Genomic DNA, 16,484 nt, shown 5'->3' with positions numbered 1-16,484 from the left:
CACTGATGATGAAGCTTTTATTATAATAATGAGAGAGAGTGACCTTCAGGGTGTTAATGTGATTCTACTTATAGACTATCTATCTATCTATCTATCTATCTATCTATCTATCTATCTATCTATCTATCTATCTATCTATCGCTATATCCACATTGTCATCATATCTATATATAGAGAATACTAAAATAGACAGATAAACCTGCATAAATATATACAAGGAGTAAAATAAATTTTATACACAAGAAGCAGAAGAAGCATATCATATGTATTTGCATTTATTTATTTATGTATTTATTTATAACATATTGCCTGTAGAAATGTTGTTTGAATGCTTGTATTCCTTTAACACCTAATAAACGAGTCCTTGGTATGTTGACTTGACCTCTTCACTGCAGCACCATATGTAACGTAAGGTCAGGAGTTACAGCACTTCATAGGCTGACAGTAACAGCAGATACATGGTGTGACAGCCGGTGAACGAGGGGAAAGTTTATCTTGGCATAAAAACAATCTCTCTTTTTTTTATCTTTTAGATTTCATGAGAGCCGGCTCAGGCTCCGGTTTTCTCCCTCAGTTCAAAGACATGCAGCTTAAGTTTAACTGGTGACTCTAAATTGCCCGTAGGAGTGAATGAGAGCGTGAATGTTTGTCTGCCCTGTGATAATCCGGATACTCCAGTCAATGGATTGATAGATTTTATAACTAATTTTTAAACTCATGCTCCTTATTGGCCTCATATCGGATACATTTGGGATAAATTGACTAAAATTCTGCACACAATTTGATTTTTGAAGAAGATCAGACAGGACCAGTAAAATGTTTACTGTATATATCAGTATTGTACGGCATACTGAACTCTCTGTTGTTGTTTTTGTCCCATAATTCAACAAAACATTTGTATTTACATCCAAGGAAACAGTAAAAGCGACTTGTCTTTTCTCTTAAATCTCACTGTGCATGAAGATGATGTGTCTACTTAACATCTCTATACTTTCACCTTGACAGCACAGCCAAAAAACATGTTATTTTTTATACAACTGGGATGCTTCAGTGTTATAAATCTACTATCTCTTATCTCCGCTCTGATTAGAGAGGTGATGGCTGGCCAGAAGGAAGGGCAAAGAAGTTAAGAAAACAACTAACCTGATTTTTTACTACTGCTGCTCTTATGTAATGAAGTACAGACATTAATACTGCCTCTAATCCTGCCAGCGTTAAATCACAGCTGCATACAGACACACACACACACACACACTGTAAACATTTAAAGGACTCTGCACATTGTGTCCTTGTTGCTCAGAGCAGGTTTTAAATGCTGCAGAACTATGAACGCTGCCTGGAACCGAAGTGGCGGCAGCAATCATGATTACCTTAATCCAGATATGAGGTCGCGCTGCATTTACAGTCTTTTATCTCCCCTCAAGGACATTAACTCTGCATGAACCTCCTGCTGGAGCTTTTATCTCCCCGATCTACACTAATCTTTGAACAGGCTTAGATGGACTGAACAGTTTGTCCTGCAGTTACACTTCTGCATTAAAAAAGAAAGCACCATGACTGTCATCTTCACATCTTCACTGTCTGTACAAACACTTTAAAACTGTCCTAACCTGACCTGAAGCACCTTTTCTTTGTCTTGAGAAAAAACTTTTTTGAATTGATTTTAAAATCTTACTAACCTGCTTTTAGGTCAGTCTAGGGTTTCCCCATTATGCTTACCTAATTTTTTTTATTCTTTATCTATCTTTTAACCATCTTTTTCTCTTTCATTTGCAATTATTTATTGGTGTTATTATTGTTGTTGTTGTTAATATTGTTATTGTTGTAGTCGTTGTTTTATTTTTTTGTATTTTTTTAATATATATATTTATCATTTTACCCTGATTTAATCTTATTTATATTTATTTATAGGCCTATATATGATTATTACATTGCCTTCTTGGTACCCAGCATTCAAAACACTTTATAAACTGTTATAATAAAATAAAATTGTATATAAATAAAGTTATTATAATTATAATTGTTATTATTATTAATAAACCATGTCAGTCTTTTGCTACAGAGATAATACTTGTTTGTAGGATCAATTTATTGCTTGCTTTTGGGGGTATTTTTCTCATGATTTGTTGACAAAAAGACAAAAAAAAATCAGGTCCCTAGTGGAATCATTGGTATTTGCTTACAATCACATAATTGCATGAAAGATAGCAATGCTGGGAAATTATAATCCACCACTTTATTTTTATCATCCCATTTCTGCACTTAATCTCTTTTTTTTTTCATTCTATTTTTCGATTTCCTTAATTAGATTTTCTTTTTATCTTCTTGTTTTTAGTTTTTAAACCTAACCTAACCTTTAATTCAGTCTTTTTCCCTTTACTGCTGTACTGTATTGATTATGTGTACTGCACTGTCTTTTAGGCACCGTTTTATTTCTTTTATACCTGTAATGAGGCAGGCACTCTTCCCATCTGTCTCGCTTGGAAAATACTTTGGGTCAGCTCCTGTTGTTTTTAAGTGTGAAATATAAATAGTAGACTTACCCGACTTATTAAGAAGCCTGAGACAGAGAAAATGTGTTTCTGGTTAACTCCTTCAGCTGAAAAAACAATAATCAAGTGAGGAGATGATATATGAGAAAAGTGTCCATTGCTCATACAAATTAAAATCCTTGATTTATATTTTGTTTCCTAAACTTAAGAGTCAAAGCTAGTTATCTGTTTGTTTGTTTTTTTGACAACTTAAAAATGGTCATACATTGAAGAAAGGTTCATTCGACTTTAATGCTTTAAATGGTAAGTTTTGATTCAACAAACTAACTGATAGAGGCAGCAGCAGACCAGTGACTCCTGTGTTCTGCAAGGTAAAATTACTGTTTTTGTCAGTGGAGTCTGGTGGCTTTAAAGAGAGTGCAGATGGATATAACGGCTTCAGTTGTCACAAAGAGTTGTCTGATGGCAAGGTAAAGCGTTGAAAATATTTTAATTGCTATATCGTATTGCTCAACTTTCTGCCCTCTCAAAAAATCCAAACTATTCCTTTAAGACGGGAGACTTTGAGGGGTCTTTTTTTCTGGTGAAGACATGAAAAGTACGATATTGGAAAAGTAAAAAGCTTACGGAGCTGGTTAAGGCCTGTTGGATTTTAATATTACAACTGTTCTTATTTTATTGCATTCCACGTGTGATCAGGTAAATCAAATTGTCGTGATCATTTAATCTAAGCTGTTAAGTTAATATGTTACATTACTGCAGGATATTTTACGATACATGATGGCTGTATATTGATGTCTGGTGACCTGTGATAGCCTTGATCAATGCTAAATTGGTCTGTAATATTTGATAACTACGTGCAATTTCTCGTACTTACTTTCTCCTCCCAACAAGCCTTTAACCCTGGAGAGGTCTCCATGGTTGTAATGTCTTCATCTTTCTGCAACATTAAATCAATCAAACAAATGGATATTCAACACCTGACAACCAGGGACTGACCTTAAATAACTCGCCTACAGGCACTCAGACCCAAGCACATTGATTCCTATAAAAGATGTAAATCTTCAATATATATGCACATCTATAAAGTTATACTTGGAAAAAAAAATCCAAATAGCTGGGTATTGTAGTTTTTAGACATGCTATCACACAGCAGAAAACCGTGAATATGTTGATGACTATGTGTTTTTAAAGTTTTTGACAACAATGGAGCTCTCCTATTGCTTTTATTCTTTTTTTCCAATTATTTATTTTAGGTTATCAGTCTTAATTGCTTAATTTTGCTTTCTCTCCACTGTGCTTGTGCATCACTGCCTTCTTGTATTAATATATGTATGTATATAAGTATATACATATAAATAAAAGTATTAAACTATATGAGTATTTAGCTATTAAGACAAAACTTGTTAGTAGGGATCAATTCATTCATAGCATTTGTTGACAAAAAGACAAAAATAACAGAATGTCAATCATTAGACTTTTCCGTTAATATATGTGAGTGGAACTGTGAAAGTTAAGTGCAAAAACTTTAAGACCAAAAAACTTCTGTCTAACTTATTCTCTATAAGGTGGCTAAATAGCTCTCTGTCAGCAGGTTGATTTATTCAAATCTAAGTATATATATTTGTTTAGAAACACATACAATTGCATGAAAGACAGCGATACTGGGAATCAATAATCCACCATTTGAGTATTAGTACAACAATATTTTGTTCAAAAAATAAATAAAGTTGCACAAAAAATGTAATGCATCATACAATCATATGGGTTATTTGTACAGTGCATGGTCAACTCCTCCATGTATATCGTCACCCTGTTAAAATAATCGCCAAGTTTTGCAGGACACAAAAAAACTTCACCAAAAGTGTAACATAAGACATTTATTGATTATTTCACTCAAAAAGGATGTAACAAAGGAGGGCTATATGCATAGTAATAACACTGGGTGTAAGTTATGTAACTTAAGAGAAATAAATGACTTAGGCAATTTTTTGAACATGCCTTTGTGACTTAAGCAAGATATAGTAACACTTTATTTTGAAGGTGTCTACATAAGAGTCACACAAGCCTGTCAGAAACTTGACATGACAAGTATCATGAGCAATAATGTTACTTCAAAGTGTCATTAATGTTCATGACACATCCCATGTCATGTTTATGACATGCTCATGTCACTCTTATGTAGACACCTTCAAAATAAAGTGTTACTATATCTTGCTTAAGTCACAAAGGCATGTTCAAAATGATCTTAAAGGGGTAAAATCACACGATCTGAACAACTGAGGATGTAGGCGATTTTATATAGGTGGCCGGCGTCATGAGGAGATGATTTAGGCAAAAAAAAAAAAAAAAATGACTTAGACAATTATTTTAAGTTTGACGATGCCTCCTTGTGGTCATTATTTAGAACTACATTAAGCCACCGGAAAAACACTGAAAATAATGGGGAGACCCCGTATTCAAAATAAAATGCACAAGCCTTTGTCAATTAAAAAAGCTAAGTATTAGCGTAGGGTTATGGACCCTCGTCTCGACTATGAGTTCAAAATGATTCTTGTGATCATTACTAGTAAGTGTTTATAATTTAAAATTACCTTTTGCGAATTAAAAGTTTTAAACGGGGATTTACTTTGAAGGTTTTGAGCAGAAGTTGTTGCTGTCATTGGTCGCTAGCTTGATCTTGAAACCAGCTGGCTGGCTGCATCAGCAACCATAACGAAGGAAACGGGGAACCGGTTAAATACAACCGAGAATAAAAGCCAAACCGGTGATTAATAACACTCCAACGGCAAAAATCTCAATTTCTTGGCAACTGCTGTTCCGCTATAACGTTTCGAGGTGAGACATTTGCCCCCGACTTCACCGTTTTTGGCCGTCAGCTAAAACCTGAATGCCTTTGACATGTTTTTCTCTGACAGACCGTAGTGTTCACCTTTTATTTTATCAGGTTAACCCATAAGAATCCATACCCAAATATCCTTAAAGGAAAATAATGGGGGATATACCACAGACCAAGTGGACCACATAGAACACATTTATGATGTTTAAAATTAAAAAAAAAAATACTACCCCTAAATGTCAAAGATCTGTGATGTGACATAAACGTTATATTGGTCGTTTATAGTAGGCCTATTTGTGTTCATAATATTTCTTATTTTAAAATAAAATAAAAACTAGACACAGTTTCTGCTTACAGAAACTCAAATTTGCCTTTTTCTTTACATCTCCACAACATATATCAAAATTGTGACATTAATAGTGCTGTTAAACACTAAATTATTTTTCAGATTTGTTTTTAAGTAACAAATTAATAATAAATAAAAACAAATAACCATTTGCCCTCTTTGTTTGCATCTCCATAACATATATCAAAATTGTGACAGGAAATATGGTCAGAAGAAAAGAAATGCAATACAGGACACCCTATTAATGGGTTAGAATTGTTAAATGGGTTCAATCTTAGATTCTAGTTATTTCTAGTTTTTTATTCTAGCTATTTTGTCGGTTATTGAATACTTTTCAATCTGCCACTTAAAAAATCTTTACCATGCAGTGGTGTTAGTATCAGTTTTTCAGCACAACCTCACCTTTATGAGCTGATAATTAATTTTTCACTTTGACTTACTGGATCAAGATTTTGAGCCCAACCCCCTAATTTGTGTGTCACATCATCTTACATGGCCACTGTGTTTGTGTGTTTTTGTTTGTACCATCTGGTGGTAGAGAAAAATGGGTCGGATCTTCTTGGATCACATTGGTGGCACTCGTCTCTTCTCTTGTGCCAACTGTGACACCATCCTGACCAACAGAGCTGAACTCATCTCTACACGCTTCACCGGAGCCACTGGCCGAGCTTTCCTGTTCAACAAGGTACCTGCACATCACCTCCTTCACCTGGATCATGGAAGACACTAGTGTTGCACCTGTTAGTTTAATAGCTAAAACACTTGGACATTTATCTCAGGATGATAAAGAATCCCCCAGAGTCGGATAGTCATTTCCACTAAAGGGTTTATTAGCGAATATTGGCCTATTACAGACACACCGTTATTTATCAGTATTGGTTTATATGTTTTTTTTTCTAATAAGAGAATGTTTTTGTTATATTTAATGCAGAAATTATACTTGGGGTGTTATTATATATATAACACCCCAAAATATATTATTTTGAAATGGTGTCATAAAACTATTTATTTTGATTTAATTCATTCTTAATTTAATTCAAAGTAGTATTTTCTATCTATTTATTTATTTGTATTTTGTTTTTTCAGTGTTCTTTTAAATGTCCATACATAGCATCCAATTTATTAATAAATTAATTATTTCAGTAAATTTCAAACAAAATGCCAAACATTAAATGGCTTCAGCTTCTCATATGTGAGGATTTAGAGCTTTTTCACTATTTAATATAATTCGAAATTTATTATATTTGGGTTTGGGTGTTGGTCAGAAAAAAAATATTTTTTAGACATCTGCTCGAGTATAGCAGTTGCTGCTCTTATTTTAATTTGAATTAATTAATTTTACAACTACTTCTGGTCGACACCTTTCAGACTTTGAAATGTTTCATAAAATGTCTTGACTTGTTGAAATTTTACCTGAAAGTCTTCAAACTTTTCTGCAGAAATGCAATTACCTGCAAGACTGACAGATATCTGGCTGCTGCCCTGCAGGTTGTGAATCTGCAGCACAGCGAGGTGCAGGACAGAGTCATGCTGACGGGGAGACACATGGTGCGGGACGTCAGCTGCAAGAACTGCAACAGTAAGCTGGGCTGGATGTACGAGTTCGCCACAGAGGAGAGCCAGCGCTACAAGGAGGGCCGCGTCATCCTGGAGAGGGCGCTGGTGAGGGAGAGCGAAGGCTTCGAGCATGTTGCCTCTGACAACTCCTGAGTTCACTACTGTTGTGGTTACAATTCTTAATCCGTGCATAGTACAGCTTTTCCTCCAGCAACAGTGCATGGATCTGCATGGACAGAAGCCATTTGTGAGTAGAGCTACACCAAAGTAATATCACAGGCTGCAGTCTTTGTGGGAAGTATAGACAAGAAGTAGTGGATATTTTCCCATAACTTTAAACATCTAAAAAGTTGATTCTGTGATGGGTTATGCCATTACTTCTCTACCCATTTAAAATCGCCTGCAGTCTCAATGTGTTCCTAACAGGCTGTGATGGGCGGGAAATGTGTTGGTGTGGCAGGATTTTGGCTGCTGTCAGTGGGTGAGGATTCGCTCCTGCTGCCCTGCAAGAAGCTCAGACGGACAGATTGTTATGCAGAGGTTTGAATAGCCACAAAGGCATTGGTGAATTCTGAAGATTTAGCCACGAAGCAGTATGCTAAAATACATTCCCTTTTCTGATAAGGGTTCAATGTGACACTATGCCAGAAATTCTTAAAATAAATGAAGTTTTCTTTAATATTAGCTCTCTCAGAGTATCCCCTTCATACATCTAAATCTTGATCATATTGTTGTTGACCAGGTATCAATTTGACCTATAAAGAGATTGAATAGTCCAATTCTATTTTGTGTTATGATAAGGAATAATAAACCTGTTTTACAGTGATGTAAAGTCACATTCCAATGCTCTCTTGCTGCCAGATTTGATTTTGTGTGCTGTTCTATTTGAGCTACATTGTGATTTCTTGTCAGTTATTCAAATACTGAAATTGACATTGGCAAAGAACTTGAACAAAACAAAAATAAATACATTTATTGAATTGAATCGAATCTATGTCTTCTTGCATATCTGTCCATACTCCCATTTAAATATTTTTCCTGTCTGAACCATCACAAACATTTCATGCAATTTAAATGCATTTAAATGTATTTTAAGATCTGTACTGCCATGCAGATCACCAGTGTTTATATTGTTAGCCTTTTTGTTGTTGTTGTTACTAGGTGCTGTCAAGTCTTGGCTACATTTTGTATTGTGAAAGTCACTTCAGCTACTATGTTTTAAAAACTGAACATGTGTCGTCATATTAGTATAGTTCAGTAGTATAGTTGAATAAAAAATAAGAATGTGAATATCTGGCAGAAAGAATAAAAACAAGATGTACACTGACCAGAAAAAAACTGGACAATGTCAATTTAAATATATGTGCAGTGTAATGTGTAATAAATACAGTAGCAAATCTTGAAGCTTTTAGAATAATTAAATTAAGCCATAATTGTGACTACTGGCAGCCGGCAAGAAACCAATAAGAAGAAAATGGCTTAACAGGGAGCCGCCGACAGTGGGAAAGTGGTCAGCCACTGTAAAAGATATACATGAAATGGAGATGTTGACTTTCTCTCTAAGACTGAACTGTAATAAAGCCCAAAAGCATCGGTCGAAATTGCTTTTGTATGTAAATGAGAAAACAGAATAGAGCAGTTCCTTTCTTTTCTTTTCATACAGCTTTGTTTGTCCTTGGTGCTGTGGATGATGTTTAGATGGACTTGCCCTGGAGGGACACCCTCCCCTGGCCGGTTGGACTGTGCTGGCTCTCCATAGGCCCCCTTCATCTTCACCTCTCACCTATGGACTTTTGTGGCCCTACATTACATGAAGCAATGTTGTAGTGTGTTTCTTTTCTTTCTGAGACAAAGTGATTCATTTCCCTCGGTGACCTGAATGTTCTGATTTGTTTAGTTAATATGTCTTGTTTGTCTTTGTAAGACACTGAAACTTTGCACTTAAAAATAAAGTATATATTTAAAAAAGCCATAATTATGACTGTGGGTCACCACCACAAAATGTATATAGCTTTGCTAATAATAATAATGAATCAACCATTAGCATTATTTAATGTTAATAATAATAATTATATTATTTGTATTCATTATTATTTATTCAGGGTTGCTGAAATGGAATTTATGTGTGCTTGAGTACCCATAAAAATGGTCTAAAATGCCACAAAGCCGCTGTAACAAACCAGTATTAATAATAATTAGTATAATAATCATTATGATTAATATTAATAATGGGTGCTGAAATTAATATGCAAATATAAAATGGTCTGAAATTGCCACTGGTTGCCTCACAGTCTCTAACCAAACGAATGTCTGGGCAAAGAAAACTAACACACCCCTCGTAAAGTCGTCTGTCGTCGCGCTGCATTCTGGGAATCGAAGGCAGTATGCCACCAGGCAGGAACAGTCTGAACTAGACTCTGGATGTGTAGCTGGTCGGGCTACATTCCTCAATCCACACCGGGCAAGTTTGTTCCTTTTGATGACATGTAACGTGAGCAGGACAATCCATTTCCTTCCCCGTCGGACGGACACAAACCAGAGCAACGATGGCTGTCGGTGAGTTTAACCTGTTAATTCAAGCTAGCATGGTGGCTAATGTTAGCCGTTAAAGGACCGACAGGAACATTAACAGAAAAGGACATGAGATGAACTATAATAGCTCCTCAAATGGCCCAGGGCAGTGTGGGCACATGCAAAAATATCTGGTTATCTCCCGCTTATGTTAAACTGTCAATCGGAGCCTTTACTCAGCAGTGAATTTTGAGGTGACAGGGAGATTTCTGTTTAAAATGAGCTGAGGACCAAAATGCTACTTGGTTCTAGATTTTTGTTTGTGTCTTGTCTTCCTCTGTGATGGCTCTATCAATTCAATACATTTGTGCTGCTGGGAATAGGTGCTGTTAAATAAATGCTTTGAAAGTGGTTGCTAACTTATTTTTTTGTGAAAATTGAGGACACTCCCCCATCTTTTTCTTTCTTTTTGTACGGTGCCTTCCAAATAAAATGTATTATTATTATTATTATTATTATTATTATTATCATCATCATCATCATCTATGTAGTGGGTCAATTTTGCCAGATTATACTGATGCTGATGTGTTGCTGATGAGTGTTTGCACATCTGTACATGAAAATGCACTTGATGACAATTAGTTATTGATGTATTGAGTATATTAACTGTACATTACTGTAATTTATTCTGTATTTTGCCAGATTATGGTGATTCTGGGGTCATGATGATGGGGCCATTGAATATTGTTGCCCAGGGTAGAGCAAAGTGTTAATCTGGCCCTGCTCATGTATTGTCTTTTTCAGTTAACACCACAATTAAAGCAACTGTCAAACAACTGTATATGACTGACTAACTTAGCTACACTGAGCTAGCTTTCTCACTTCATTTTCTGCCTCTCCTCAGAAAATGTGAGCGTGGTGTTCAAGCTGTACTGCCTGACAGTGATGACACTGGTGGCGGCTACATATACAGTGGCACTGCGGTACACAAGAACCATCTCAACAGGAGACCTGTACTTCTCCACGACTGCAGTGTGCATCACAGAGGTCATTAAACTAATACTGAGTCTGGGGATGCTGACAAAGTAAGTGTTTGTCACTGCTACATACCTCCCTTCATCACAAAAGCATGCTAGTCTGAACACAGAGGAAGGTTTTTACTGTTTCCTTATAAGTGATAAAGTATACAAAAATCATGAATAAGACCTTTTGTAGATGTAGAGGAGCGTTAACCACAGGTCAGGTTGATATTTGTTCTTATTGAGAGAAGGTATTACTAATCAGGTGTGAAACAATATGGACCAGGATCATACAGTCATGGAAAAAAATTATTAGACCACCATTTTTTTTTCAATTTCGGATAGATATTTAGCCGTTTTCCATGGTTTTCTAGATAATAACCAAAATTATTACAAAGAAAAACCTGGAAAATGGCTTGATATCAGCTCTTTAAGAGCTATTTTTGTTGTCATCAATATATTTGTCCAAACAAATTTAGCTTTAGTTGTAGCGGGCATTAAAATGAAGAATAAAGTGAGGAAAACAAGGGTGGTCAAATTATTTTCTTCCATGACTGTATATAAACACATTTAATCTCCTAAACCTTTAGATATATCTGGCTTTGTATTAGCCGTCTACTAACTGACTTTGGAAAAAGACTGCTAGTTCTGCTGCTATTCTTACTCATCAAATTCTGTATACGTGTATATCCTGTATAGTTTCCTTATTTAATCTGAGAAAGAGAGTGTGTGTGCATACACTACCTAAGCAAACTTTATTTGTATAGCAGCACCTTTTACTCACATTTCTTCATTAACATTTAGCACTCTCAAAAAATGCTTTACAGGTGACTGAAACTACATAAAAATACAATTTTACAAACAAGTAATGTAATTATAGATTAATGAAGATGAAAAAGAAAATGGGGAAAAAGGGATAAAAATAATCGATAAAACCAAAGGGGGGGCTTTAAAATATGAAATATTTGCATCAAAAGACAGGCAAAATGGCTATGTTTTAAATGTGTGTTTTAAGATAAGAGTTTCAGCTACTGTCAGATATCCAGGAATGCTGTTCAAACATAAAGACTGACAGTGGTATCAATGGGAAAAAAACAGTAAGCTGCCTTACTGGCTTGCATCTTAAGTAAACACACTACTTGTTCCTCATCAGTGTGTTCGTTTTTGTGCCTCCTCACTCAGAGAAACTGGCAGCCCCACCAGACTGAAGAACGCTCTTGTGGAACATGTATTCTGCAGCCCAAGAGAACTGCTGAAGCTTAGCGTGCCCTCCATAGTGTATGCAGTTCAGAATAACATGGCTTTTATTGCCTTGAGTAACCTGGATGCAGCTGTTTATCAGGTAAGAGCTGATGCAAAAACATTTCTACATGCACTCTGAGCATAATGCCTGGGTGTGAATCATCTATGAACCTGTTGTGTCTGTGCTGCACCCACTAACTTCAATATGTAGAGACACATTAGTGAAAGAAAAGATGTGAGAGTTATGATTAACAAATAGTTCATTGTCAGTTAAACTGCTGTATAACAAGTCTATTCTCATCTTCCAAAGGTCATGCTTTAATTGTCTTGTTCTGACTTTCATACGGTAAAAAAACAGACTGTTAAACAGAAGAACAACAAATTTCCACATTGCAGAAGTTGAAACCTTTTTGTACTATTTGGTGTTTTTTAGGACTGCTGTTTCCATTGTAAGACTAAAATAGTGTAAAGAATGATTTGTAATTTATGATTCACTTGGTCAAATGAAGCACTGATGTGTTCCCACTGTGACTTCCCACTACCAAGAAAGGCCAGCTGCACTGTTGAGCAATGACCACAACACACAAAAGGTCCCGGAAAACATTCCCTAAAAAAACAAGCTGCACAGTTCACATTCCCTCTATAAATAGGTTTTAAAAGAACCTGTAGATGTTACACCTAACTTGTGTTTGCCTGTGCAGGTGACGTATCAGCTGAAGATCCCGTGCACGGCCCTGTGTACAGTCCTCATGCTGAACCGCTCTCTCAGCCGGCTGCAGTGGTTTTCTGTCTTCATGCTCTGCGGGGGCGTAACGCTCGTCCAATGGAGGCCTGTAGAGGCCACAAAAGTACAGGTGGGGGTGGAATTAGTTAAAATGTAAATGTTATAATCATACTGGTGACTCAGTGAATTCTAATCTATGCACTTGGCTCACACTATTATGGATTTGGCTTTTATTTATCCATATCTCCTCAAACTGAAGGTGATATTTACAGTCTGTCTGGTGGCTTATGTCGTTTCTTTATTTCCAGATTGAACAAAATCCTTTTCTTGGGTTCGTCGCCATTGCTATAGCGGTCATTTGTTCTGGATTTGCAGGTAAAATCATCAAAGGATTCTGCAGAAAACACAGATACTGATTTCATCTTCTTGTCCAATAGCAAGTTTACCAATATACTTGAGAATATACTTGTCTCATTCTTCCAGAGATTCTACCAGACTAACTGAATTTCCCCTCGGGGATAAATAAATTATTATATATAATAATTTTGATTTGATTTGATTGATTGAGAAACTCATAAAAAACACTGTTCCACACCACTCACCAATTAAAGTAAACATGTGCTGATGGCTTTCCTCTGCACATGTTTTTTTTTTATTTATTTTTTTAAAGGTATACTGTGTAAGTTTTCCACTTTTAAATGTCTATAACTATGCCTAATATTGTGTTGTGTACTTACATTATCACAAATGTTTCAAACAACTTTCAAACTCTAATTAATAATAATAATAATAATAATAATAATAATAATCAAGGTAACGATTTGCTTTATTTTGTTTCATTTCAATGACGTTATATCCCCTTTGCATACAGTCAACGCTTGTTTGTCAAACTAAAAAAAGTAAACATATGAACATTTCTGGCAGTTTAAACCATATTTTTACAATAAACTTTTTAGATCTTGGACATTTTGCTTGTTTAAGAGCCCCCAGGCAGCAGAAATTATTTATATTTCTATTGCCGTTCTTGACAAGCCAGATCTGTCATCTTGACGTGATAAACCTCTTAAAACATCTGTGAGTATTACCTTGCACTAACAGTTTTGTGTCTACTCTCTGATTTAGGCGTGTACTTTGAGAAGGTGTTGAAAAGCTCCGACACGTCTCTCTGGGTTAGAAACATCCAGATGTACCTGTCCGGCATTGTGGTCACCCTGATAGGCGTTTGCATGACCGATGGAGAGAAGGTCCTGGAGAAAGGCTTCTTCTTCGGCTACACGCCCTGGGTCTGCTTTGTAGTATGTAAGTACGACTGGAGCTGCGGATGTTTTCTATTTGAGTTCACTGTATTTCCACAGTATTTTAGCTGACACTGCTCTTTGTGCTTCCAGTCTTGGCCAGTGTGGGCGGTCTCTACACGTCTGTGGTGGTGAAGTACACAGACAACATCATGAAGGGCTTCTCTGCTGCCGCCGCCATCGTTCTCTCAACTGTGGCGTCGGTCCTCTTGTTTGGACTACAAATAAGTAAGTTAGTTTCTCAAAACCACATTGTTGGTGCTACCTTATCTCCAGCTCAAATATCACTCATGTACCTCTCACATCACAAGTTTGAAGCATGGCCTTTGCCCCCGAGATATTGGTAGTTTTTACAGTCCTGGCTCATCAGGCGAGGTATTTATTGTCAATTAAATTTTATTTATATAGCCAAATATCACAAATTTGCCTCAAGGGATTTTATCATCTGTATAGCATTTAACACCCTCTAGCATTTAATTTTGGCTCATGACCTGTATGTTTGCACACTCTAAATAAAAGAAGCCTTTGTTTTAGATTGAAGCCACCAAATTAAAATTTTAAATTGTAGTGAGTAATCATGTAAGAGTGCTCGTGTTGGCCACTAAACTTGAGAGACTGAAATATTTCAAAGCACATTATTCAGAAACGTAACCCCTAGTCCGAACTGCATTGTGTCTGATGTGTTTTTCACTCACACATCTTGCACTGGATAAATGTTTTTCAACATGATCTCCAACCTAAACGAGAGAACCGGTTGATACCGCCCATAATGACCCATATGAGCAGTTCGCTGTACAGAGTAGAGTGTAGCGTTCTAAAAATAGCACACACATCATTATACATACACGTGCGGTTGTTAAAAAAAGAAAAGAAAAAAGTTCTGGTAAGGAAGTTATTTAAGACAGTTTAAAAGGTAAATTAATATAAGTAAATACTGGAAATAAAGCAGTTACGAGGGCGACATGACTGAAGTGTCATAGTTGCGTAAAAACGTGAGGCACGGAAGTTCTGTGATGTTTAAATCAAATTGTTAACTTTTGTTTTCACATGGGTCACAAGCCCTGTTCTACTGGGTGAGAGTACAGCATCCGCCCACCCGACCTGAGTGCGATTTCTGCCATTTATACGCCGCATCGGCATCAGTTGTAATTCCCACGGCCACTAGAGGGCGTTAGGACAGTCTAAAACATAAATATGGGTCGTATTTTGTTGTCTGTACAAATGACATAAAGGGTCGTTTTTGAGGAAAGACCAGTCTCATATTTCTATACATTTTGCAAATTAGGCGGAGCAGAGTGTGCCATCTCTGCACAGAGCACTTCTCGGGTCTTGAGGAGGAGCAGTGTGTGTGTTCATGGTTAATTTGTACGCTACACTGTACACTTACTGCACTCACAGATTGGCTACACTCTTGCTTCTGGATGGTTTTACAATTTGTGGACACTATGGAACCGTTAGTCGCTTCAGTGTCTCGTGGAAGCTGTCGTCAGATGAGGGCGGAGCTTTATTAACTCTTTTCGAAGTGATTTAAATTTCACTAATGCCTCTATTTTGCTTTTCTCACCTTTTTTGTGCAGCAATCTCATTTGCCAGTGGCGCTCTCCTGGTGTGTGTTTCCATCTACCTGTACGGACTTCCAAAGCAAGACACATCAAAGCTGAGCCGGCAAGACACAGAGTCCAAACAGAGACTGATCACTGTGTGAGACACCTACCTGCAGCAGAGGAGTCTCACATGCTAGTGGACCAGGTCTGTTGGGGCGAGGCGGGACCTTAAAGACCTCCTGCACTTTTCTTTCCAAATGAACACTCACAGTTGTCTCTGTGTTCAGTTCATCACATAGATGACAGCTTTTGATCCATGTAGATTCAAACAATCTTTTAGTTGATATGAAGAAAAGACACTTTTGTTCTAAAACTGGCCTTTTTAAACTAGCTGCTTTTTAATGTTTGTACATAATCTGAAGCAATCAGTGAAGTCTTGTTATATCTCCAGCTACTCTGGAGCAGTAACGGGACTTAAGTACTTTTATTTTGATGCCTCCGTGTATCAGTTCAAGGAGGCAAACAAATATCACAACTTTTTACATAGATTCTTCTTTTTTTAAAATCAGTTATTAGTCTGTTTTACACTGTGCAATGTTAGTGTCTTATGTTCATATCACATAGTGCTGATTCTGAATGTGCCCAATCACGGGAAAACATACTTGAAAGAAGGATGTCGACAGACTGCATGTGTGATTATTTGTTTTTATCATCTCTCTAGTGTGTTTTGTATCACATCCTGTTTTGAAAGTAATTTTTAAACTTTCATTAAAAGTGTATGGAAACACAACAAAAGCCATGGCTATTGTTTCTGCTCAGCATATACATTCACCTATACATTTTCAGTTGATTGCTAGCTGAAAGTTATCACTAAACCAGGCTGAACCAGTCTGACCATTATATGACGTCCCTGGC

At 36.5% G+C, this 16,484-nt stretch overlaps 2 protein-coding genes across 3 annotated transcripts; both read left to right on the top strand.

Annotated features, from left to right (window-relative positions):
- The first annotated feature begins 4,996 nt into the window (after positions 1-4,996).
- Positions 4,997-8,358, top strand: LOC131991186 (protein yippee-like 5). 2 transcript variants are annotated; one of them, XM_059356517.1, is made up of 3 exons: positions 4,997-5,061; positions 6,216-6,362; positions 7,166-8,358. In XM_059356517.1, exons 2-3 carry the CDS (start codon positions 6,222-6,224, stop codon positions 7,385-7,387), a joined length of 363 nt encoding a protein of 120 aa, XP_059212500.1. In that variant the 5' UTR covers positions 4,997-5,061; positions 6,216-6,221; the 3' UTR covers positions 7,388-8,358. The 2 variants fall into 2 exon arrangements, with proteins under 2 accessions (XP_059212500.1, XP_059212499.1); XM_059356516.1 differs by lacking the exon at positions 4,997-5,061 and adding an exon at positions 5,182-5,330 and having other exon boundaries at positions 7,166-8,357.
- A 1,258-nt stretch (positions 8,359-9,616) lies between these two features.
- Positions 9,617-16,364, top strand: slc35a1 (solute carrier family 35 member A1). The gene is made up of 8 exons (XM_059357199.1): positions 9,617-9,790; positions 10,650-10,830; positions 11,947-12,106; positions 12,708-12,860; positions 13,039-13,105; positions 13,853-14,029; positions 14,119-14,253; positions 15,603-16,364. The coding sequence occupies exons 1-8, from the start codon at positions 9,781-9,783 to the stop codon at positions 15,728-15,730; spliced, it is 1,011 nt and encodes a 336-aa protein (XP_059213182.1). The 5' UTR covers positions 9,617-9,780; the 3' UTR covers positions 15,731-16,364.
- Positions 16,365-16,484: the final 120 nt, after the last annotated feature.

The sequence above is a fragment of the Centropristis striata genome, chromosome 18 (genome assembly GCF_030273125.1).
Source record: "Centropristis striata isolate RG_2023a ecotype Rhode Island chromosome 18, C.striata_1.0, whole genome shotgun sequence".
NCBI classification, from domain to species: Eukaryota; Metazoa; Chordata; class Actinopteri; order Perciformes; family Serranidae; genus Centropristis; species Centropristis striata.
This window is presented reverse-complemented; position numbering and strand designations above follow the sequence as displayed.

Coding starts and splice junctions, on each gene's coding strand:
- slc35a1 (XM_059357199.1), top strand. Junction 12,861..13,038: donor TAGAGGCCACAAAAGTACAG/GTGGGGGTGGAA, acceptor CTTTATTTCCAG/ATTGAACAAAATCCTTTTCT. Junction 14,254..15,602: donor CTTGTTTGGACTACAAATAA/GTAAGTTAGTTT, acceptor TTTTTTGTGCAG/CAATCTCATTTGCCAGTGGC.
- LOC131991186 (XM_059356517.1), top strand. CDS start 6,222: ATGGGTCGGATCTTCTTGGATCACATTGGTGGCACTCGTCTCTTCTCT. Junction 6,363..7,165: donor GAGCTTTCCTGTTCAACAAG/GTACCTGCACAT, acceptor GCTGCCCTGCAG/GTTGTGAATCTGCAGCACAG.